A 26,963-nucleotide genomic window follows, 5' to 3' on the forward strand; every position below is an offset into this window, starting at 1 on the left:
ACCACCCAGATGGAAATGAACTGACCTCCATATCTTCTGAAGGTTCTAGCCTTTCTTCTGATAAAGGGTAAAATCAGGAACTTGAGCTCAACTGGTCATTAAACATTTGTTGACATTTGTTTTTAAAAGGAGAAAGCTGTTAATTCCAGTGCCTCTGTCAATTTCACTCAGGTAATTGCACTAGGGTACAGTAATGCTGCAGGTAGGGAAAATGCAAATTGGCAGAGAAGTTAAATGTGGTCAGTCCTTTCCGTTTAAGTCGTCTTGTTGCCTTCAATGAAATGAATTAGTACTTTGCTTTCCTTCCTGTCCTCATGTGAAATGCCATGAGGCCTAGAAAGTCTACTGAGTTCTGCCTAAGAAACTGGCTTCTTTTCAGAGAGTGATCTTACCATATCCTTTACTTTTCTGCAACACTTGTAAAGTTTAATTAGCTAATGTATCTGAAATGTTTGCCAAGGTCTCAGACTACAGAATGTTGTTACAAATTGCTAGTTATGTTTAATTTTAAAGATGTTTAAAATTTTAAAAAGGAGCTATAAAAATATCACTAAGCTTAATGTGCTATCAGTCATCAAACATTCTGAATGCGAATCAAAAATATAATATACCTAAGATAACCTTTATGTTAAAGGCAAAGAAAGATCTTTTCAAAGATAATGAACTAAAATATCTGTTCTTAATCAGCATGGTAATGTTTCTTTAAATACATTGTCAAATTACCTAATAAGGTAAAATAAATGACTGAATGCTATTTGTAATTTCCAAATAACATCAGTCATTACCCATTGCCCTAGGCTTTTTCCTGGGCTAACACTATACATGACTGAATAATTATCTTTTAATCAGTACCGTAATGAATAACTGCACCTTCTAAGTTTTGGATATTTAGATCCAACTTTATTTCATTAGGTTTATCGCTAAATCAGAGCAACCAGCTGTCTCTTATAGAACATAAAGTATGTTTCCATTTTAAACACAGGAGAAGTCACCAGTGAATGATTTATGACAAACTGTGGATTTAACTGTTAGGTCTCTGCTTTAAGTCCAAACGCAGAGCCAGTCAGTGGAAAATACTCTTTATACCCTTAAACAAAATACCTCAAATTTCATCAATAATAAAGAAAAATCCCATAGTTATGAACTTGTTTACTTTTTGGATGCATGCCAGATCTGCAAAGGCAAAATCAAACTTAAAACTACCTTGACTGAAGGTCTGAGGTCACAGAATTCCTTAAAGATGTAGACACGTGTATTGTTATGATTTGGGTTGAGAGAATAATATGGGTACAAGTAGAAATAATTTCTTCTTTAAATTCAATGGAAAGTCTCGTAAGATCTGACAATTATGTCAAACTGTATTCGTTGGTATTAGCAACCAGTGGAAAGCTGAAGAAATTGCAGCATTCTGATACTGAATATGAGAATGTACATATGAATGTGTTACATTCAAAGTCACATACTCAGAATATCTACATGTCTGCGTTTAGTGTTTTTAATGTAAATAAAATAGCTATTCTGAACGTTGATTATTCTTTAGCTAATAGAGAGTACCCATCTGTGTCTTTCGTGCATAGAAACTCTTGTGGTCATATTAAAATTAGATTAAAACCACTCTTCCACCCAAAGTTCTACCCAGCATAAACCATTTTTGGGTATTTGAATGGTTTTCATTCCTGGTAGCTCAATTCTAGTAAATTCCAAAACACTTTGCCAGTCCTGTCACTCGGTCTCTGATATCTCGATGATCAAATATTTAGTCTGTGGTTTTGCTTCTGAACACAGTCATTCTATTTTGTTTTCCCCGTGCATTCACCAGTGAGAAACACCTTCCACAGTGTGACGAGAGCATCAAATACCTCCCCACCTAAAGTGCTTCCACCACTTGTAAGCAAGGATTCTGAAATCACTCATTCTTTAAATTAAGATAAGATTCTTAATGAAATGTAAGTGTTTACTCAAAGAGGATCAGGACAGAATTGGAACATGGGATTTAGGCTGGGCGGAAGTTAAGGCAGGTAGTGTGCCAAGGGTGTAAAATTTAAGGGCTGTGAGAATGAACGCCCCCTTACATTCTGCACCCCAGGCAACTCTTGCCTTCCCTTCATCCTGGCCCTACATAAGATACGGCTGCTAAGAGAGGGGGAGGTTAGGTGGAAAGCCTAAAAAGAGGGAATGAGGACTAGAGGTTCAAAGGGGCTATGTGTTTACAGGAGGGAGGGTCTAAAAAGAAGATAAGGGGAAAGAAACTGATAGTAGGGGCATCAAAGTCTAGTACACCTATTAACAATTTTCCCTTCGGTCCATAGTTAGAGACAATATTTTGAGATTCTTTTTTAAAATATTCTCTTCCATTATGGTTTATCCAGGGTATTGAATATAGTTCCCTGTGCTATACAGTAGGACCTTGTTGTTTATTCACCCTATATATAACAGTGAACCAAAAAGAAAGAATCTTGCCATCTCATGAATATAATTGCATTTTCTCTGTCACTTAAAGTATGTTTCATTGTCACTTCTTCATGTTCAAATTAGTTTTCTCGTTAATATTCCCCACATTATATAGCATTTTCCTTTTCTCAACATTCATACTATTTTAATTATTTGCTTGATCTTTGTCTTGCTTGTTAAATGGAAGCTAAATGAAGCTAAATGTATGCAGAGAGCGTATTCACTGCTGAAATATCAGCAGTGCCTGGTACCTAACAGGCACTCAATAAATAATTGTTTAATGGGCTTTTTGTCTTCTTGGAACCACTGGTCCAGTTAGAAAGAATTCACAGTATTGTGACCATGTGTCCCTATTTTCTTGCCCTTCCAAAGCAGGACAAAAAAGAAGCAGAGGTGAGTTTGGATCTTGCAAATAACTGGAAGTCAGAAAAATATTCTTGAACATACTAAATGGTATTTACAAAAACAAAAAATTTCTTAACTTTGATTTTCTTATTGAGTTTTGATAGTTCTTTATATATTCTGGATACAAGTGCTTTATCAGATATGTGTTTTGCAAGTATTTTTTCCCAACCTGTGGCGTGTCTTTCTATTCTTGTGATGGTGTCTTTTGAAGAGCAGAAGTTCTTTGTTTTATGAAGTCTAATTTAGCTTTTCTTTTCTTTTCTGGATTGTGTTTTTAGCGTGATATCTATTAAATTTTTATGTAACCCAAGGCCACAAAGAGTTTCTCCATGTTTTCTTCTAGAAGTTTTAGTTTTAACACGTTTTGTATATGGTATGAGTTACAAGTCAAGATTCTGTTTTATGTTTTGTTTTGTTTTGTTTTGCATATGGATGTCAGTGGTTCCAGCACCATTTTCTGAAAAACTATTCATTCTCTCTAATTGCCTTTGCACCTTTGTCAAAAACCAAACTTTTAGGGCTTCCCTGGTGGCGCAGTGGTTGAGAGTCCGCCTGCCGATGCAGGGGACATGGGTTCGTGCCCCAGTCCGGGAAGATCCCACATGCCGCGGAGCGGCTGGGCCCGTGAGCCATGACCGCTGAGCCTGCGCGTCCGGAGCCTGTGCTCCGCAACGGGAGAGGCCACAGCAGTGAGAGGCCCGCGTACCGCAAAAAAAAAAACCCCCCAAAAAACCCAAACTTTTAGTATATGTGGTATCATTGTATATGTTGTATACATTATATACAACATATACTAAATATATCCAGAAATATATATATTTCTGGACTCTTTATTCTATTCCATTGCTCTATGTATCTAACATTTTTGCCAATACCAAACATTCTTGATAACTATATTTTATGAATTTTGAAATCAGGCAATGTGAGCCCTCAAACTTTGTCCTTATTTTTCAAAATTATTTGGCTATTCTAGTTCCTTTGTCTTTCCTTGTAATTTTAGAATCATCTTGATAATTTCTCCGAAAGGTCCTGCTGGAATTTTGATTGGGATTACAATGAATCTCTATTAAACTTGCTTTTAACTTTAAGTTCTTCAGCTGTGTTAAATACGTGTCAGCAAATACAATTCTAATAAGAATACAGACACGCTTCTGGAAATGAAGACTATGATGGATTTTAAATATGTGTTGATCAGACAAAGATATTAAACTACCTACCAATGATCCTAAAAATCCTAGGAATGTGGGCAATGTTCACTGGCTGGGGCTACTGATGACTCGTAAGGTGAAAAAGTTAGACAGTTTCTCAAGCATAAAGGAAATATTATCAGTTTTACCCAAAGAAGATAATATTACAACTTTTCTATGTTGTCAAGATCTCCATGAAATAATTAGTCTGGTAAAAGATCCACTTACCTTTTATCTCCATATTCATATGTATTCTCTCATTTGATATTAAAATCTCCTAACTATCCCACGCCTAAAAGAAAGGTTTCTGGAATGCCAGAAAAGCCTCATCTAAATCAGTGGTACTAGCACAGATTAAACATCAGCATAATTATCTGGAAGCTTTCGGCCTCGTTTTTAAAATGCCCATTTTCTCCATATTATTAGATACAGCAAAACATATAAAAAGTATTTCACCTGGATGAAGATCTGTACCTGGTTGGCTAGTCAGTCCTGTGAGAGATTCCTGCAACTGGTAGGTTGAAGTTGAGGAGGACGTGCCATCAGCTGTGTTATTTGATGTCATATATGCTCCATATGTTGATGCAGAGTAATACTGTGCATACTGGTTTTGGCCAAAGGCTGCATAGGATGGATAATCCTGAAATAATAATTGACGTGTGTGTGTTTGAAAGACAGATTACCCTCTAGTATATTCCAAAGAAAAGCAATCACAATGGCAATGGAAAGATTAGTATCTGGCTCCACTTGTTCTGGAGTCCACAGCTTTGAGGTGATCCTAATAAGCAGAGACCATTCTGTGGGCATCTTCTACATGCACATAGTAATGAAATGTCTTGCGGGTTTTGCAAACCAGGTCCAGTACACAAATTTTAATCTGTTTAAAGGTTGTATATGCATCACTTTCCCCCCAGAATTACATTCCCAGGGATGTACATCCTCAGGTCTTATGCATTTGAAGAGGAGAGAAGGAGATGTTCGTATTCACAGCATTCATTCTCATCGTCTAATCTCACCAGCAAGGAGGAGGTGTGCCCCTCCCCCGCTTCCATACAGACCTTGGGCTGCATTATTGTGATTTTTGTTCCCTTTTTAGGCTACCCTTGATAATTTTGTTTTCTTGGCAGGAGGCAAACAGTAGAGAAAAGAAAATGAATAAAAGATATTCTTACCCAGTTTCTCACAGGCTACATGCCACCTGAGGCCTTGACCTAAAGTCTTTCGTGAGGCTTTCAAATATTTAGTTTGCATCATTTGTTAGAGAAAAAAGAAAGCCATTGGGTCAATTCCTTTCACCTGCTTTTTATTTTAAAAAATTTTAATAATCTTAAAATTATGTAAAGAATCCTTCAAAATCCTTTTACATATTAAGGTAAGGAATAAGTATTTGTTGCAATAATTGGTGTTTAATATATCTGACATGTTTTAGCCCAAATTGTTTTCAGTGATGACAAATCCTTGGTCAGGATGAAGATTCCCTAATGCACGTTTCTAAGGGAAACAAAGATCCATGGTTGATGTGGTTTCCAAAAGAGGAAATTCTCTGCGTTCGTAAATATATGTATAAGTAAATATATGTATCATCAGAAAGGGTTAAGCAGTATGGCAGAAAATGAAAATTCTATTTGTCTGTTAATTTCAGGATCTGATGTTCCCTATTACCTGAGAGTCAAAAAGACAAACAAACAAACAGAAAACTCTTGGCAGTATTTGGACAAAGTTCCTAGTAACGTATTTTTCTCAGAGTAAAACATGGATCACAAATATTAACACAGTGCTTACTTTGTGTCAGGCACTCCTCTAAGGCCTTTAGTAGATTTACTCATTGAATCCTCACAACCTCCTATGCAGTATTATTACTATCTCTATTTTACACTGAAGTAAAGGGATAAAGGCACAGAATGTTTAAAGTGATTTGCCCAAAGTCAGACAGCAAGTTTCAGGGCTCAAACTGGAAGCCAGAGAGACTGACTCCAGCATCTATCTGTGTGGGAAGCTCTCCACTGGGCTGCCAGTGCCCGGAGAGGAAGATGAAGTTACTCACTGGAAAGGTCCAGTCTACCAGCTTCCAGTGATTATAGTGTCTTTTTGCACTCAAATATATCTCAAAGATTCCCCCTACTCTTCATTTCCACTCTTATCACTTTGTCCAAGCTACCTTCACTGCCTGTTGTAGCCAATGTACCAGTTTTCTAACTGCTCTCCTCATTTCCATTTTTGGCTTTTTCCAAAGTCTCTGAAGCCAGAGCAATATTTTTCAAAAATAAATTACATGATGCTATTCTCCTGCTAAAAAATTCTTTAATAGCTTCCCTTTGGGCTTGGAATAGAATTGAAGTTCCTTATTATAAGCCACAGGGCCCTACATGAGCTGGCCGCAGCCTACCTCCATAAACGGATGTTTCCCCATCTACCCCTCAGGTGCGAACTAAACTCCAGCCTTCCTTGAGTTCACTGACACCCCAAGATTTTCACCCCTCAGGGATATGATACATGCTGCTTTCTATGCCTGAACACCCTTGCCCTCATTCTTCACCTAACTTTTGGAAGACTTGGTCTAAATGTCATTTCCATGGAGAAGCCTTCCACAAAATCCCCCTTACTCAAAATTAGCCTTCTCATAATATTTTTAATAGGACACTGTTCTCTCCCTTCATGCTTTCCAATTCTATATTTACTCAGGTGTTTACTGGTTTATTGTCTGCTTTTCTCAGTAGACAGAAAGCTCCCTGAAGCAAGAAACAGGTTCCATTCACCCTGCTCCCACCTTCAGCTCCCCAGGATACAGACCAGTTCCTAATATCTAATAGGCACTCAGTGAGTATTTGCTAAAAGAATAAATTAGTCTTCAGACCATGGTCCGAAATACAGATTACACATTATACTGGGGCCACTGAATTAAATATACTGCTAGTACTGGATGTATTTTTTGATATAAAACTTGTTTGTCAATACATTTTCTTCTCCTTAATAATCATTTTTTTAATCCTCCCAACAAAGAACAAAGCAGTCTTCCCCTTATGCTACCACTCTGCCTAGTGTATATTTCTATTATTATATTCCAAATATTCCATTCCCTGTCCATATTATTTTCATGTGTGTGTCTTCAGGAGGATTGCATCCTTCCAGAGAGCAGGGAACACCGACTTCGAATCTCCAATGCACAGTCAAAAAATCTAATGGCTAACAGGTGCTCAATAAATGTTTGGGGTATTAATAAATGAGCGAGTAAAATTAAGCTACCTGGATTATCAAAAATTCTCAATTTTTTATAATAAAATAGGCATACTGACTTTGATGTTTACTGTTTTAAGAAACCATTTTTCAAACTAATGCCAAACTATACAGTTTAATCCTGTCAAAAATATTATTATTCCACTGTTTAATCGTCAGATTTTCCTCTTTGCCTCTTGTTACCTTAATAAAAATTGAAAGGAGAAGGCAATTAATATAATTCCTTCAGTAAATCCAAAGAGCAAACACTTATGCAGTAACTTATATTTTAGAATGCACAGAAGTCCAGCGATTACGTTAGTGTATTGCTTACCCATGAAATCAGCTACCCTTCTACCTCAGCCACTCTGAACATGACTGAGAAGCAGGAAATAGGGACAAAACTTTCTGAATATATCACAAATTCATGTCGTTCCATGCTAACTCAGTCATTCAGGCACATCCATGCTTGTTCCACACATAATTCTAACACGATTCTAAAAACAATCACAGGTTTCAAAACACACAAAAATATTAAGCAAACATCACTATGAGGACTAAGGAATTCTAGAAGCAGGTGTAGTGGGTGACAAAAGCAAAAAGTTACAGCTGTCAGGAGAGTAGGAATTTAACAGTTATCAAAAAAAAAATCATGGAACTAAAAAATAAAAGCCAATAGTAGTTTGAGAGGCATTTTGTTTAGGAACAAATGATTTGGTTTTGGACCAAGAGCGTTTTATAGTCTACATCATAATCTGATTATTGATTATAGTTCAACCTATGAATATTCATAATAACTGTTTTATCAAGAAAAAATAAAATTATGTTTAGGATAGCTTAAGATAATAGGAAAATATGCAATAGATTCTGTAATTTCCTGTTAAATGATTAAAACAATCATGGCTTAAATGTTTAAAGGGCAAAACTTTAGCAATCAGGAAAACTGAAACATCCAGAATTACACAAATCCAAAGAATTCCAGATAGCTAATTTTTCCTACCCTGAAATGTCATCTTAATTTCAAATACATAAACCTTACTAACCTGATACTATTCTTCAAAAATCTGAAATATATATAAAAGCATAAACACCAAAAGCTACTATACCTGTTGTGAACCACTGAAATTCGTTGAATTGGAAACTGAATTATTTGCATAAATAGTAGATGATGGTGCAAAGCTAGAACCTAGAGGTAAAGAACAAATTGCATTTTAAAAATATTTCTTGAAAAATATTAAAAATATTTCACTTTACAGACTTCAATGAAATATATTTTAAATTTTGTTGTTGAGGCAGTGAGATTTAAAATTGAGAGATTTCTAAGGAAAATGTCCTTAGCTCTGTCTTGTGACAACAGGTAAAGTCTTTTCTTTAGAGGTCTATAGAGGTAAACAGGAGCTTGTGGGAACAGTCTTACCAAGGACTCGGCTAACCTTCAAGGGTCAATGTCTACACGTACAGAAGTACTCAAAGAATAAGATATTATCTATACTGAGACTACTTCCAGGAAACTACTGGAACTTTCCAGTGGTCATATCAACTGCATATACATACAAAAACTACTCAAGTTCAAACATTTGGCTGGGGCTAGCTTAGGAAATAAACACATGGAATCCATTTAGAGTTCATGCTTCCAGCTCCCCATCTTTTTGTTCCTCTATGTCCTTTCTTTAGAACAAAAAAAGCTGTGAGCTAGGGCTCAGACCCAAGGGAGAACTGTTTATACTGCAATCATCTAAGGTTTGACGACCTTCTAAAATTTTACGACAAGGTCTGAAAGTTATTTAATTATTTTAAAAATTATAGCAAAAACAAGTGAACTATCAATTTACAGATTAAAAAAAAATGTTCTCATGGAATGTACTTGTTAAGGAATAAAATAAAAGACTATTGAAGCAGCTGATTATTTGTTTTATCAATGTGTCTTGAATAGCGATAGTATTAGGTAATCAACACAAACTGACATGGCCTGGAATATCCGATATGAAAGTATTCTGGGGAATAAATGGATATGTCTCTATGGCATTTCCCACAGTGGCTTATTGTGGTTGAGGCATGTATGCATACATGTATCTACCAATGTTATAAGGAAAAAACAGACCTGTCAATTCAGCCAAAAAGGTCTAAGTAATTATCTCATTTTAGTCAGTCAACTAAAATGGCAATATTAGTTGGTTCGAATAATGTTAATATAGCCCCCAAACTATGACTAACCATATAGAAAAAATGACAGATAGGAAATAACCTTTTAATGTTTTTGGTATGTCACTAAAATATTTTCTGCAACTGCTACACAATGTTCAAAAATAATTTTTAATTGGAGACAAAAACAAAAAGAAAAATTAAATAATGATCGTACATGGAGAAAAAAGTTTTAAGGCGGAGGTACAAATTTTCTCAATATTCCTATTCAAGAAATATAGTATTAACAGGGGAGAGGTATTTTAGAAGTGAACAAAAAAAATCTTCAATTATTCAACAATAAATGGGACTTAGAGAAGTGCTAATTCAATTTTAAATTTAATCAAAACAGCATTACATATGTAAGGAATCCTGACAAGAAAATACTGGGTTTTGTCATGAATCTTTGAAATCACTTAAATAGATGCCAAACATGTGACTGGCATGGCGACTGGCTTGGAGGTTGCTTTGCTTGGACTTAGTTTCCTGCCAATTTTATGCAACTTAAACTTAAATATTTAACTTTGATATGGGTCATGTTTCTTGATGTATACTGAACTCTTTTCATCATGTTTCTTCCTAGTTATTTGTCTTTTCTGATGACGTCGTGTGAGCCGTGGTAAGATTTAAAACTGTCCTCGTGACTTGATATTCCTAATCTGAAGCCAAGGAGTCTCATTCAAAGAATTCTTTCTCACATAACATGTTTCCTGTGGGGTACTTACCTGGCATCTGGTAAGAATAAGGTGTCTGGCCTGGCTGCGGGGTAGAAAACCCTGGGCTGTAACTGAGGCACCCACTCTGTAACGGCGACTGAGTTTGTGAGAGTCCGCCCTCTGTCTTGATGCCTGGTAACATCACGCCCAGATCTGTTTGGAAAACGCATGTGCAACCCATTTCGTTAGTAAAGTGATCTTACTTCTGAGTTGTAACATATCAATACATTAGACTATACAACTACTAGCCAGCAGGATTACGTGCTTATAACCAAAGAAGAAGAGAGAAGATGTGAAATACCGTAAGTGGGCAGGCTATAGGGCTGTCCTGTCTGTGAGTACGCTGTGTAGACGGCTGGCTGCTGCATCCCCGAATACTGAGTCTGGCCTGCATAGGCAGACATTGTTTGAGCTGCTGGTGTAGAAAGAATGTGTGGATAGGGCCTAAATATCAGAAAAATAGCATTACTGTGGCAACAAAGACTGCATATTAATTCAGACAGCTTAGATTCAGTGAAACCTGATAATAGCCCGGAAGTAATCCTCTTTATCCATAATATCATTTTAACAATATGGAAAAGGACAAGAGTCTGAATGTCAGGAGCCCAGGCTCTGCTACAAACCAGTCTAGTTACCTTGGACAAATAATTTAAACTCGCTAAGTCTACACCTCACCTGTGAAAAGAAAACTTTGGTTTAGATATCACATCTAAAGTCTCCTCCAGGTCTATATTGCTTACATTCGAAATAGTATTCCAACTGATATGTAGATGAGGAAAGTGAAGCCCAGGCCAGTTAATTAGTACACTCATGAGCATATTTCCTGTTACCATGCATGACCCAATGCTATGTAATGACTACAGAAGTCATTAAAGGCCCTACCAAGAATTCTCTACAGAGAACTAGAAATCTTAAAAAATAAATAAATAAAATTTAAAAAAATGAAAAAGTAGGCAGCTTCCCGAAAAGAAATGTAATGCCATTCCCTTCATCATGCCACATCTTACGGAATGTTCCCAAAATGGATATCCAATCTCTAGCCTATACTTAAGGATAAACACTCTAGCTGCTGTGGAAAATAACTTTTAAATGTACATGATCAGGAATCCAAAATCTTGACACATCTGGCTGATGGCAACCAAATTCAGATATACACCCTATGTAGTTAAACTTGAAATTTCTACCACTGTGCTCAGAAATTTGACGACATTAGTTATAAAAGCAATAGTGCATATTTTCAAAAATGTTTATTAGAACTTGAAATCCAATAAAAATATTGTAATGATGGAACAAGTTATGAAGTGTTGATGTTTGAATAAAATGTAATCTTTTTAGATTTTCTTTAAACTAGTCAGCATTTTTGAATTTTCATTAAAAAATCTGTGTATTCCGGTTTGAGCTTGTTGCTTTCCTCAAAGTATATAAATATCCAGAGTTAAAGCAATTGTCTAGGTATAAGTGAGGGTATTCCTAGACTTGTGAAGGGTATTTACCTAATGTCTAATCTATCCAATGAATCTATCCAAGTATCTATCAATTCAACTGCCTATCTATAACATTTATATACATAAATATATCCTGATTTAAAGTTGTTATATTGTGTAAACATGATTAATCAAGATAATGCTGGAAAATTATTCTAACAAATCTGAAAGACTACTGACCACTTACTTGGAAGGATACAGCTGTGGGGAATATTGATGCGCTGATCTGGGGCTATAGCCACTACTTGTTATTACTGTAAGACACAAAAACCAGTGCAAAAAAAGGTTGCTTTATAAATATATTTCACTGGAGTGTGCAAAACTTATTTCAAGAAATGACTATGTTAGAGATATGTTTCAAAAAATTCATTTTCTAAACAGAAAATTCATTCATTTTCTAGACAGAAACAGATGCCTAAACATTTTCTTCTAATTAAACTGTTTCACGTATGTGTTAGGAGCATGACACGAACTTTTTTCACAAATCATTCCCCTTCATCGTTCCTCCATTTTCTGAAATCCGTAGCATGCTCTTACGTATTAATATGCTATGAATAAATATCCTTGACTATAGGTAATTAAGCTTTCATGATATAAAGGTAAATTTTTAAATTTGCAGACTTTATGTTTTAAATTCCAAATATATTGCTCTTCCTGCGTATTTATTCTAATAGAAATATAATAAAAATTAAGAAAAATACGATGTTTCAACCTTCATTTTCCCCCAAGTTGTAAAATGATATCGTTTTCTCTTTCCTTTCATTTTGCCAATCCGATGAGTAGTTTAAAATGCAGGGTCCAAATAATTCTGATAATAATTGGAATATACACAGAAAGCATGGGTGATAATGCAACATCAAAAAAAAAAAAACCTAACTGCAAGAAGCAGCAGCAATCATATTTATAAACATATTTTGAACTATCAGAGATTGTACTTTTTTGAGAAGAACTGAAAGGTGAAAATCAGGTCCTATTAACATTTCAGCCAAACATGCAGTCCCAAACTGGAATGTATCCAAAAGTTTGGAAGTTTCTCTTTCCTTTAACCATCTGCCTTGACTAAGACAGATGTATTGCAAATATATGGACCCTAAAGTGTTAAGGCAGTCCCTTCAGAGCCAATCCATACTGGGCAAGCACACAGAGTGTCTTTATTAGGCCATCTGCTGTTCATTCACTTTTCAAAAAGATTAAAGTAGTATACAATGCAGTGCTGGAATTAGTTTAGTCTAATCAATCATAGTTATACTTCAAAGTACTATGTCTTTTCTAAGTTGTTCATAATAATTCTGGAGCTAAACCTTTAGAATTGTAAAAGTGACAAATAGGCTTAGGTTGCTAACTATTTTATGAAACATGATATATTTCTATATCCAAATGCTATTAAGTACCCTTGTGATCTATTGCTTCATAAACACATAGAATTTAATGTATTTAAAATGCTATTTAGACTGTAAGCTCTGAGTACGGAGAGTATATTATAGTTTTCATAGCAATAATGCACAGAGTATATTTTCAAGAATATTATGAATCAATTTTGACAATCACTGAATATGATTAGAGGTGTTATGTTCTAAATATTTTCAGCAACCAAATTTAAGTGAATTTGCTATGTATATTTGAAAACACATGGACCACTGAACCATTAATTTTCTACTTATTTATTAAAAGCATAAAGAATGTTTAAAACTTTCAAATCAACTCAATGAGAACAGGCCCTTTCTCTCACACTATGGGCACTAAACATACACTACATAATAGCAACAGTGTACTGCACAGGAAATTCAGTCTGATTCATTGATTCGCAATACTTATACTCTATTTAGCAGAAATATACTTAAGTAAGGTTCAATTCCACATTTTTTGTTTCATTTATAAAACTTCATTGTGGTACACTCAAGACTCAGACTATACTAATCAGTTATTCTCAAGACTGTGAAACACAAGGCTTTTCTAAAGAAACATCAAATAATGAAAAGAAACGTTCAGCTTTTATTGAATTAGCCAAAGAACAAAATTATTTCAGAAAAAAGTCTCACATATATGAACACAAATCTGAATATATAGGATGCTTCTTCCCTCTAATGAATGAATCAAGATATCATTAGAATAATGTACCCATAACAGTATAAAGGCTCAACCTTTAAAATTTCATATTAATGTCTATATGTTCATTTTCTAGGTAGAAAACAAAACCTTCGACTTAGAAAACTGTGTTTACATAAAACTTAGAAAGTTTATGCTTCTTAACGAAGCTGTATATATTTTATTCTAACTAATAAATCTGCAGATAACTGAAAACAACAACAAAATTGGATTAAAGCGAGCTGAGATTATGCTGATCAAAGTAAAGACCGTTCCTACACAGAACAGCCTAATCTTTCCAGTATGATTTCTGGAATACCATGTACAAATTTAGGAGACTTTCCTTTTATTCCCCATTGTCATTTAATTAATCAAGAGATGTATGCAAAGCACTCCACTCATTATACTCCATCATTTCTGCATATAAAAGTTAGCAAAAGTGCTTGTCTTCAAAATGTCCTGAAAATTAATTAAAACACATTTTTAATGAATTTTATCCGATTCTCATAGGGTGGTGTCAAGCAATTTTAAGGTTTTACCCTTATTACTGTAACACCTTAGATTAGTGACTCTCAATGGGATGAGAGGTGGGAGATGACGCTGGGGGATGGGTGGAAATTTTGCCTGCCAGGGAACATTTAGAATGCTAGAAGACATCTTTGGTTGTCACAACTGAGGAAAGCTACAGCTAACTTGGGATAGATGCCAGGGATGCCGCTAAACACCTTACAATGCAGAGGACAGCTCTTCCACAATAAAATATTAGCCAAGTTTTTAATAGTGGTGCTGTTGAGAATCCCTGACCTAAAGCACTCTGTCTAATTGAACTTGGTCCATGGCGTTGGAAATGTTCTATGAGTTGTTCAATATGGTAGCCATTAAAAACCCCACATACAACTATTAAACACTTAAAATGTAATTAATGTGACTAGATAAAAAATTTTTGCTTGACCAAATAGTATTTAATTTAGACTTAAATAGCTACATATGGCCAGTGGCTACTTTTCTGGACAGCACAGCCCTAGATAATTCTTAAAAGAAAACTGGGAAACTATTTGTAAATATAATATGAGTAAATTACAGACAGCTTGACAGTTCACACCTGTTTCTTTTTCCATCTTTATATTTTCCAGTGGGGTATTAAAGAAAAGACTGTTGGACTGACCAGGACATTACTCTAGAATCATTTATACCAGTGACCACCTGTGAGGCCTTGACTGTATGGCCTTAACCACCTTTAACTTCTCTGTGCCGCCATATTCTTGCCTATAAAACGGATCATCACAGATCTCTGAAATTCCTTCTGGAGCTAACATCCCATAATTTTTCATTCAGCTTTCATTAACTTGTAGTGTACTATTTAAGTATGTCAGCGATCACTTAATTTCATTCCTATCCTTAAAAACTGTGTTCAAATATGCATTTACTTTGCAGAAAGTTTACAACAGTTATGGTAAGTAATATAAATGCTAGGGTAAGTTGGTGCCTATTTATCTGCTAAGAGGCAAGAGAATTGCTAGAAAGCATGTGAATTAGGACACATGCTTCTCTATACAAATTGTGTAAATTATTATATCTTTCTGTTTGGAGTACTAATATTTATGTGAATATATGGCAGCTGCTTCCAATCAGTGTGAACCAATGAAACGGGATCATCCGTATCTATAAAAATCAAATATATGCTATAATGACATTATAGTCAAGGATTTACCTCAGCTCTTTTTACATGAGAAGCATACCCACACAAAATCCTTGTATATGAGAACATGAATAAGTATAAAATATATTAGAGTAGAATAACAGAACCAAGATTTAACTATCACAAATACTTTTCTAGGTTTAATGTTCATCTTTCTGCTATACAAATTCCTCCTCAGGTTAAAAAAAAAACGTCCTTTCACCAGATAATCAACCAAACGAAATATAGTAATGAAAAAAAATCCTTAAGTCAACTTATTGCATGTCCTTGTGCCCACCTGGGAGTTATCAGGTATTTATATTTAAAGAGGATTGATGTTTAAAGACACGCTATTGTTCTCTTTGAAGCATTTGAGCGAAAGTCGTGCTCTCAGAGGCTGGGTTCTAATGCGACCAGCATGTGCTCTCCTGCAGCCCATTAACCTTTAATACCTGTCACTCAGCTGCTTACACAGGAAGGTTTTTTTTTAAAACCCAGAGAGGAAACAAGGTTATTTAGAAAGAATCAAATGGATAGTTTTACATCTTGAATGTTGGAGAGAAGGCAGTTTTTATGTCATTTAAATGGGTAAATTGAAGGAACAAAGTTAACAATTACAACCTAATAATTAAATTAAGCACTGTATAAAATAATTATGAAAGAAGTCAGTTCTGCTTATTTCTAATAAGAAAGTCAGGGGGTTGCTTTGCTGTCAACTGCAGATGCAGCAAAACTACTCTAAACATCATTTCTAAAAAAAGCGTAATTTTATGACAATGAGTTTTCCAAAAAGTGAATTTATTGCTGAATTTATAAAAATCCAATTCTCGCCTATTCACCAGGAGGATGAGGTGGACCCCAATGCGTACAGAACAACACACGAGCTTAAGGCTTTACCTGACCCAGTAAAAGTGTCAAGCGCTCCATCTCCAGTCGTGGTTGTGGTTTCACTGCTGTTCAAAGGCTCTGTTTTGACTGCAAGGAGAGACACTACGTAGAAGAATAAGTACATGTGAGTTTTATTTCTAACTTTATATCAAAGATGCTGACTGTATGACTAGTGGCTTTTCTAGCTACCAAGGGCATGCAAGAGAAAACTTGGGAAGTCGATAAGGAGAGTTTTGTTAATTTAGCTTCTAAATGGACATGCACTTATAGAGGATTTAATCTAGAAATCTTCTGCCTAAGCTGGTTCTCTCGAATCTGGCTTTTAAAGGCAGTCAACCTTACACAGTGAAACAGCAGTACGTGTATTTGCATTTTTAAATCACCTAAGCACACTCTGGTATTATAGTCAAAAGGCAGAAGAAAGGAATTGTCAGTCAGTCTTTAGAATATTTAATCCAAATCGTAACAAAGAGATTTACTGCTTATATTTTATTCTTCCCAAGATGACATTAAAAAAAAAAGATTGCTTAAGAATACAATGAGGCATATGCAAATACAGAAACCAAGGGTGTATTCATATGGTGGGTGAAAGATGAAGCACTCGGTAAATTTCTGCTCTACAAAAGCCAAAAGAGCCATCAGGTGTTGGGCTTTTTATTCTAATGGTATAACAATTTTTAATACATTATAGACATAAGCATAGAATAAGAGATGGTTTCTACAGCAGTAATTGTATCTTTTGAAAACTCTTTCATATATTATTTCTCCGTTGAGGTGGTATATTTTGGCAAAATCCTCATTTGGCAATGATGTAGCCACTGAGGTATACATCATTGTCATTATTAGATGCAACGAGTTTGACAAGGGCAGTGAAAAAGCCTCTACCCATTTTGTCACACCATATTTTCCCTTTGTGGGCAGAGCTCCATGTATCACAGAAGCAAGGGAATAAACTAAATTATTTTCTGCTTAACACCTCTTATGTTTCCTGGTCATAAATGGAATGACACAGTTCAAAACCTCAGAAGCAAGCAGAAAACTATAAAGAAGAAAGCTGAAGGCTAGCCAACCACGGACAAATATGGCCAAAAGAATAGTGGGCTCAGAGCGTACCAACCAAGCAAGCAAGTCAGCGACGTTACTCTGTTAGAAAAGCAATTAATGATGGAGAAACATGCAGTAATGATTATGTTCCCTTTCCACATGAAGAGAATTGGCTGGACCCTCCCTCAGTGAGCTCTGGGGTTAATTTAGCATCCGGGATTTAACTATGTCATGAAGATTTGCTGGAAGATTCAGAGTCGAACTGTAAAGGTTGGAAAGAATCCAAACTCTAAACCACACTGCCTCACAGGCAGCACTAACTAACCAAGAATCCCTTTCATCTGTATAGAGATGATCCAGAGTAGGGTTTAGAAAGGTGTAAAAGCTACTCTCTATGATGCAATGTCCCCATCTGACTTCTGACATATGGCAAAAAGGAATCGTCCAAAGCCTCCAGCAAAACTAAGATAAGAGACAGTTTGTCAGAACCTCCAAATTCTAATCATGGCTAAATTCCTATTTAAACATGTCTAAATCTATAACAATATTTAGATGTATTAATACTAATGGTTATATATATTTCACTTGTGAAATGGGGAGAGGGGAAGCAGAATGTCTAAAACACTAACCAAGCTAGACATGAGGTTTAGTTTTGTTACTTTGGATCCCAACTTTGAGGTTTGATTTCAAAAACTTAGTATTGGTGTTGATTATAATCTCCTCAATTTGAAAGTTTCAGGTGGTCAAAAGGAGAAGGAAGAAAAGCCAGAGAGAGAGTTTGAAAGGAGAAGGAAGAAAAGCCAGAGAGAGAGTTTGTGGTTGCATTCATTATCCTGGAATCATCTCTCATTAAAATTTTAAAGGTCTGCTTTTAGTCAAAGACAAAGGAGGCTCATTTAGCTGAGAAGAGGCATCACTAGAAAGTATATAAAGAGAAGCATACACATCAAGATGTGTTCAGTGGACTAAAACACATGGATTTAAAAGTAATAGTTAAATGGATGCTAACATTTGGGGGAAAACATTACCCATTAATCCAAACTTATTTTTCATATGTGGGTAAGTGTTGAATAATAGGGAAAAGGGGGAAAATTAATCATGCTGCTACAGAAAATAATTTATGTTCACAGGAGGGTAGCATCAGCAAACATCTCTTGAGTAAGATGCCAAGTTATTTTGATTTGATTTTTATAGAGAAAGAAAGTAATATTAAGTAATAATAAGTTTTTTTCAGGAACAGAAAACTTAGAGAAGTGAAATGGGCATTCTTTATATGATTAGCTGATTTATTTAAAAGATGTTAAAATACAAAGAAGTGTCTTAATATTTAGAAAACAGGTAATGACTATAAAATAAACATTATGATAATTATAAAGTTTGAAAGATGGAAGTCGTTTTCACTACAGGTCTGAATATATTTGAAATGTATTCCATTTTCTTTTGTCTTGCTTTTGTTTCCACACATTTAATATGTGCAAGACACTATTGGAAAGATGTTCATCAATGAAACAAATCTAGTTTTATGCATCTGTTTTCTAAAACTTATAAAAATACTCATTCCAAAAGTTTATGAGTGTACATTCACTGTCCTGTTCAAATGTATATATATGTTTTTTTACTGTATTCTATTATTCTTAAGTTAACACAGAAGTTAAACAGGGCTTTTAATTTATTTTAAGGACTGTGTCCAATATCATTACAGTTCATGCTGTCAAATGGAGAGAATAACCTTCTATAGAAGAAAAGCATCATCTTTATGAACAAAATTCAAACTTACAAAATAAACATTTTGATTTCAAAAGCTGCAATCATTTTTAAATTCTTAGGTTAGAGAGTTTTGTGGTTTTATTCTTCTACATGCTCGAAATAAGTGATTCAAGGTTCATTTCCCAAAAGGTGGGATGGAAAATCTACATACATATAGCACTTTGTACAGAACCATTACTTCAAGAAATAATTATATTGCCAGGCCCCCTCCACGCTAGTTATCCACTTGCAACTTAGATGTTTTTCATAAAGCCAAATAGTAAAAAAAAAGTCAAAGTCATTTTATTATATTGATATGATTGGGTTTTATTTTTAACCTCAAAAATAATTGATCTCTGTGGACTAAATCAAGATTGCATGAGATTCTTGTCAGCTATGGCTACTAAATCACTGATTTTCTCTCTTTACATCCTAACCTTCTTCCATACCCTCATACAAGTATTTTCAAAGCAAATTTAATCTTGTCCCCTCAGATTATCTTTAGAAGTCAAGTACAACATTAATATATATTAATTATTTTTAGAGGAAGTCTGTGTTATTATCATAACTTAATACTCATGTTCATTTTTTGCAATATTAGGCTTAATTAACCCTTGAAAGAGAGGTAACCCAAGTACTTTACATTTTACATTTCATCTTCAGAGATCTGTGTTTAAACTGGTGTCCACTTAAAAGACTATATATGTAATTCCAAATATACTCCTTCCTGAACCACAAAATCTCACATAGCCACCTCTGACAACTTAGGTTCTACAAAGAATTTCAGAGGATAGGAAGGATACGACATTTCAGGAAGGATACAATTTACAACACTGCAGGGGAGGAAAGAAGTATTGCCTACTAGTTTTATGATTTATGTTTTTCTAAATCAATTTTTTCACTCAAAAACCTATGAGCACCAAGTGTCTTTCATTTCTAAATATCCATGAAGTATTTAGTTTTGTAAAATAATTTGATGATGCTTCCAATTTACGGCTTTCATTCCAGAAAGAAAATCTAAAAAGAGTAGAGCCACAAGAGTAGCTGGTTCTACTGCACAGACACATAATACTCAGAAACAAATTCATCCCATGTGAATCAATCATCTCTATATTAAAAACTCTGGGAGATTCTTTTCTATGCTCTACAGATTTCAAATATAGAAAACACCATAAACCCAATCAGAATGTCTGATCTTGGTTCCCCCAAATCAGAATGTCTGATCTTGGTTCCCCCAAATCTTCTCTTTGAAGTATTTTCTTAATCTCCATGTAGAATCAAATATTCCCTCCGTCTGCTGTGCACCCACCTTGAACACATTATGCACTCATTATTTTCTTTTCTGTTTCCCTCTGCTAGACTTTTGGTCCCTTGATGGCTAGTATCATGTTCTATAGGTCATTGGGTTCCCATTTCTTAGCACAGAACCTGGCATATAATGGGAACCTGATACATTTTAAATTAGAAAGTGAAAATTCACATTTAGACCCTATTCTAAGCACTTCCAATAAATCTAAGTATTTTGTATATAAAGTATAGCTAATCATGTATATTGACACCATTAGGGAAATTAGAATCTTACTTATATATGGAAGTAACTTTTCACATGATTGGCATGCATTTACATGCATGTATATACATATACATGAAGTAGCATACATGAATCTATATCTGGGTTGGCAAACTACATCTCAAGTGCCAAGTCTACCCCACGGCCTGTTTTTGTATAGCCCGTGAGCTAAGAATGACTCTTACATTTTTAAATAGTTGAAAAATATCAAAGAAGAATATTTTGTGACATAAAAATTTTACGAAATTCGAATTTCAGTGTTCATAGATCAAGTTTTATTTGAATATGGTCAAGCTCATTTGTTTAAATATTGTCTATGGCTCCATTTGTGCAATGAAAGCACAGTTGAATAGTTACAACAGAGACCATATGGCCTGCAAAGCTGAAAATATTTACTATCTGACCTTTTACAAAAAAAGTTTGTTGACCACCGATCTGTATGCTAAGATATGATTGTATTTATTATATTTTTATTGACAGTTCTTCATTTTAACAATTTCACAAGTGACAAAAATTTGAAAGGAAAATCGAGGTTCTAATATAAATCTGCAGATGTAATTACAGAATTAGGATTAAGGTGATGAACCCCTTTAAAAATTACTTTAAGGAATAATGTAATATATTTAAACAGCACCAAGGTAGTAGGGTAGGATATTAAGGTGATACTATTAACTCATTCGTATCAGTAAAAACTATCAAAATTATCTTTTTGAAAATCTAAAGTTAATGGAAAGATCTTGAAAGGCCACTAAATTAGCTTTTGCTTTTGTCTTTTGTTTTATTATAATAATTTTATAAAGTGATCGAATTCCATAAATAAAACCCAGAATTATAAATAAAATAGTTTACTCTCAATGGGAAACATTGTGCATCAAATGCTTAGTTTATGTTATAAATACATGGCATAAAGAGTCATTAAAATTCATTAAATATTTCATATCATTATGCCACCGAGACTATATCCTTAATAGTCAAAGTATACTTAACATTTTATTTCTAAAAGTTTGCCTCTGTGGCCAGTTTACATGTTCTAAATGCAGAAAAATTTATTGTCTGACCAAACATTGGAGAGTATTTTAACACACTGACTGCATGTTTCCATTTTCCTTAAAAAACTGTTGCCTAATTATTATTGAATTATTAATTAAGGAAAAGGAATTATATTGGTTTATATTGCCCCAAATTTACATACATTATATGATTTAAAACAAAAGTTTTGCCAGTAAAGTATTATTATCTTCTTTTGTAGAAAAGAATTAAAGCTCAGAGAGGTTAAGTAACTTGTCCAAGATGACACAGCTAGTAAATGTAGTGCCAGGTTTCAGATCCATGGTCTTCCTGACACAGAAGTCCTTTTTTTTCCCATATGGTCACACAACTCTTAACCATTAATACTAAGAACTAGGAAAACTTGATGTTTTACACTTAAAAAATTTTTTCTGTTGGATATTAGATGTAAATTACTAAATATTGATTGCGTATATCCACTATTGTAAAGTTGCCTATGTTACATTAATATGTCAGAATAGAACAACAGCCAGTGAGCTAAGAATGTTTTTTACATCTTAAATGTTTAAAAAAAATCAAAATTAGAATATTTTGTGACATGTGATAATTATATGAAATTTAAATTTCAGGGTCCATATATCAAGTTTTATTGGAACCTGACCACTCTCATTCATTTATGTATTGCCTATGGCTGCATCTGAGCTACAGTGACAGAGCTGCATAGATGAGACAGAGAGAGACAGCATAGCCTACAAAGCCTAAAACATTTCCTGTCTGGTTCTTTGTAAAAAAAGACCCTTGAGTTAGAATTAAGAGGAACTAAATTCTGGCAACATATTTTTAAGTATGAAAAGTATATTTTAAGTGTGGAATTTAAAAAAAAAGAAACTAAAATGATACAAATTTAAATAACGGGCTTAATGGAGTACTTTTCATCCACTGGTCATGTATTCTAATTTAATCTACATACAGCAAGGTCCAGGCAAACTGTGCCTATTCTAACTGCTTGCTTGTACCGCACATTTCTAACAGGTCGTGAGCTCTTCTTTTTAATGCTAGAATTAGGTGGTTCTACAGAAGTTTTATGTGGTTTTGTTTTAATTTTTAAATTTTGATAGCATATTAACTTTTGGTTTGGCAGGAAGTTTATTTATATTATATATATATATAAATGTAGGAATGTAGTTAATATCTACAGTTCAAAACATTTTAAGAGATTTAATATTAATTTATAATTTTAAATGTATAGCTTTAATCACTGGTAATTTTTTAAATGATGGGTTTTTTAATGTTAATATTATTTTAGGTATTTTAATTGGAATGTTTATTAAAGTCTGTAAAATAGGAAATATCATTTTGCCATGCTATGAATTTAATTTAATTTATGAAAGGCTATAGGCTATGGAGATTGAGTTTGTATGTAGGCGCAATCTGCTTCAACTGCTCATTGATATGACAGTTGTGTTGAATTACCACTTAATAAACTGATAGAAAAATAATAGATGCACCCATTTGTGCAAAATTATGAAAAAACTAAGAAAAGAATACTACTGATCTAAGATTAGAATACTAGTTGATAAGAAAAACATAGCCAGCTGTTATCAATAAACAACTAAAAGGTGTGTTCATGTCTCTTTTTTTTTTTTTTTATAATAAGTACTGAACACAGAAAAGGGAGTGCAAACAGAAATAGCAACAGAAAGCAAACCAGAAGGGCAAATCCACACACCCAAACACATGCAGTGTACCATCATCTCTCATACTTGTTGCGGAGGAGGGGGTGTTGCAACTCAGCAACCAGTCTGCAGTGTTTAAAACAGTCATGTTGTCCCCTGAGAACAGGAACAGCATAAGGGTTCATTGTCTGAATGCCTGCTCAGTGTACGAGAATAGTCTTCAGTGCTTGTACTGGTTTCTGACCCTTTGGCCAAAATTACAACTGCATGGTATGACTTTTACATTTTAGTTTATCAGGTATGTTTTAGTTCAGCTAAATATACATACATGGTGATTAGTGACCTTCAAAGTCTGATTTCAGAGTGCATGTTGTTGTTGTTGTTTTTAAATCTTATTATTTGCACCCAAGTTAAGGTTTAAATATAAATGTTCTTACTCCACAAGTTATCACTAAACAATCTTATAAATTTGCAATCCTATAATTAATTAGCCAAAATTATAGATGCATGTTTAGAGACAAACACTATAAACAAGGAAAATGTTAATTTACAAAGGGTTTTATGTAAAACACTATTAAATACAGGCAAGTTGCAATCCACACAACTTTACAAATAAAATTTTAGATTTCACAGTTACTCTAAAATAAGTGGAAAGAGGTGTATCAATTTCATAAATATTTACTGAAAATTTAAAAGAAAATATGATGTGGCAAATGCTGATATCTAATAATATGAATAGCTTACAAATTAAAGCAATTTTCAAGTAATTTTTCACTCGACGAAAACAACTAAATCTACAAAACTTCAAAATAATTGTGAGTAATTTAAAATGCAGCTTATATATGTGTATATATGTACATATATATGTAGAGGCTTTCTACGTATACATATTCTGATGCAAAAATCAGATCGTATTTTCTGACAGGTTGAATGAATTTTATAAAAACAATAGGGTGAAATATTTGAAATAGTTATTATTGTTGCCATATGTTGTGGCATAATTATGAGCTAATCATATGAAAAGGTATCTAGAAAAAAATTCAATTCCTATTTCAAATACATGTTAGGTATTTCTCTCTTTGAAAAGAAAATGCAGCAGATATGGACATTTTTCTATTCCCAAAACCGTTTTTAAGAAAAACCATTTTTAAGAAAAATTTTGGAGTAGCCTTTCTCTTAAAATTCAAAATAAAACCAAAAACTAGTAGAATTTCTTTTCCGTTTTCTATTTTTGTTGTTGTTGAGTAAGATCAGAGAGTAAATCCTTTGGCCACATTTTTTACATTTTGAAAAATATGTACAAGGGCAAATACAAAAAGAAAGCCTGCTAAAGGCCTTCAAAATGTTGCTCGGAGCTATCTATTCTTTTGAATGTTTCCAGCTATAGAGGAGGAGCAAAAATTTCAAGAAAATCAACAGAACAATAAATAATCCATTAACTATATATTACTTGAGTATAATGCTATGATGTTATTGCTTATGAGATATAATATTTATTTACTAGCAGATCCCTAACATGTAAAGCCACAATAAAGTTTGAAATGTGATTCTGAGTGTCTTCAGGGTTGTACACTTACCTCCTGTCCCATTTGTGGTGACCGATGTGCTGCTGAGATTAGCTTTCTCCAGTTTGGAGCTACCAGGAGTGTCGCCACCTCCAACAAGAGGATGAGGACTTGCTAGGTCCTGCATTTCCATAGACCTGTTGGAGCAGGAAGCAACAGAGAAAAAGTTGAAATTTCAGCAATGCTTTCTTAATAAACTATGTATATCACTCTACTGAGCATGCAGGTGATCTCACAATAATAGGACTTGAAACCCACAGCTAAGACTTTTTGGTTAATCAGGTGAACGTGATGGTCCGTTAAAAATTAATAAATAAGTAAAGCTTCCATGATAGTTAAGCTTCCTCATTTGTTTGTTATTTGTAATAACCATACAAAAACTCAGATCTACAGGAAGGAATGAAGAGTGACAGAAAGGTAAATTTGTAGGTAAATACAAAAGATTATCTTATTTTTCTCTTAATTCATGAAAGACAGTGAACTGTGCAATTTATGATATAGGATAAAAGTAAAATATGTGACAACAACAGCACAAAGAATAGTTGCCAGGGGTGGGATTGGGGTGGAGATGAATAGGCAGAGCACAGAGAATTTTTAGGACAGTGAAAATACTCTGTATGATATTGTAATGAAAGATGTATGTCATTATACATTATGCAAACTCACAGAATGTACAGAACCAAGAGTTAACACTAAGGTAAACTATGTACTTTCAATGTAGGTTCATCCTTGGTAACAAATGCAGCATTCCGGTGAGTGATGCTGATAATAGGGGAGGTTATGCATGTGCAGGGCAGGGGGTAGATGGAAAAATCTCTGTACCTACTGTTCAACTTTGCTGTAAGTGTTAAACTACCCTAAAAAATAAAATCTTAGGAAAAATCAAATCAATATTGGTCGTATGCCAATAAAGCAGTAGTTAGTGAGAAATTTATATCTTTAAATGGTTACATAAGAAAAGAAGGGTTTAGAATCTGTGATCTAAGTTTCTACCTTAAGAAAACAGTGACAGAAAGGCAACTGAACACAAAGTAAGTAAAAGACAGGAAACAATAAAAAGCAGAAATCACTGAAATAGAAAATCTATGAATAACAGAGACAATTTACAAATCCAGATGAACATTAGAGATACTGAAGATACTAAAAAGGATAATTAGAGAATCTTATGAACAATATTATGCTAAATAATTCAATAATTTAGATAAAATCAGACTTTCCTGAAAGACACAAACTATAAAAACTTATAACAACTTTTAAAAACTGTCCTATACCAATTAAAGAAATTGAGTTCATAATTAAACATTAAAAAAAAACTCCACGGCCATATGGTCACATTAGTAAATGCTAGCAAACATTTAAGGAAAAATAACAGCCATCTTTTATAAATTCTTTTAGAAAAAAATAGGAGGTAACACTTTTCACTCCACTGTTAAGAGACCAGAATTACCCTGATCCAAAGTCTGCCAAAGGCAATTCCAAGAAAAAAAAATTATGGATTTATATTTCTCATGAACATAGATGAGACAGTATTTCAAAAACTATTAACAAATAAAATCCAGCAATGAAAAGGGTAATATATGATGACCAGGTGTGTTTTATTCCAAGAATTCAAGTTGAGTTAACACTTAAAAATCAATAAATGTAATTCAATATATTAACAGAATATACTTTCAATGGGTGTAAAATGCATTTGACAATATTCATTATCCATTCATGACACAACTCTCAGAAAACTGGGAAAAGAAGCATTTGCCTCCCATATGATAAGGACCGTTCTTGAAATCGACATCTTACATCTTATTTCATGATGAAATATTGAATGATTTCTCATTAAAGAAAGATCAGAACTAAGGCAAGGGTATCTCTTTTTCCCACTTCAACACAACATTTTATTGGCACTCTTAGTCAGTGGGAGAAAACAAAAATGAGTAAGTAAAAGGGGTAAAGCTTAGAAAGAAAAATTGTTAAGTCAATAAAATAGACAACTAATAAGGACCTGCTGCATTTAAAAAAACCGGTTAATTCACAGGTAACATAATTGTTTATGTAAAAAATTCTGAGAAATC

The 26,963-nt window shown here is 34.0% G+C and overlaps 1 protein-coding gene across 17 annotated transcripts in view; it reads right to left on the reverse strand.

The window, feature by feature from the left end:
• EYA4 (EYA transcriptional coactivator and phosphatase 4) overlaps positions 1 to 26,963 on the reverse strand; it is a 266,652-nt gene that overhangs the window by 48,362 nt on the left and 191,327 nt on the right. For 9 of the 17 annotated variants that reach the window (XM_028494438.2, XM_028494432.2, XM_028494431.2 and 6 more), the window contains exons 4-11: positions 24,910 to 25,034; positions 23,420 to 23,488; positions 16,298 to 16,390; positions 11,825 to 11,891; positions 10,455 to 10,597; positions 10,163 to 10,306; positions 8,363 to 8,442; positions 4,500 to 4,683 (exon numbers count right to left, since the gene is read on the reverse strand). In XM_028494438.2, coding sequence (XP_028350239.1) covers positions 4,500 to 4,683; positions 8,363 to 8,442; positions 10,163 to 10,306; positions 10,455 to 10,597; positions 11,825 to 11,891; positions 16,298 to 16,390; positions 23,420 to 23,488; positions 24,910 to 25,034 — 905 coding nt within the window. The remainder of the gene's footprint in view (positions 1 to 4,499; positions 4,684 to 8,362; positions 8,443 to 10,162; positions 10,307 to 10,454; positions 10,598 to 11,824; positions 11,892 to 16,297; positions 16,391 to 23,419; positions 23,489 to 24,909; positions 25,035 to 26,963) is intronic. The other 8 variants (XM_028494430.2, XM_028494429.2, XM_028494440.2 and 5 more) reach the window with 5 other exon arrangements.

Source organism: Physeter macrocephalus, chromosome 10, assembly GCF_002837175.3.
Source record: "Physeter macrocephalus isolate SW-GA chromosome 10, ASM283717v5, whole genome shotgun sequence".
NCBI classification, from domain to species: domain Eukaryota; kingdom Metazoa; phylum Chordata; class Mammalia; order Artiodactyla; family Physeteridae; genus Physeter; species Physeter macrocephalus.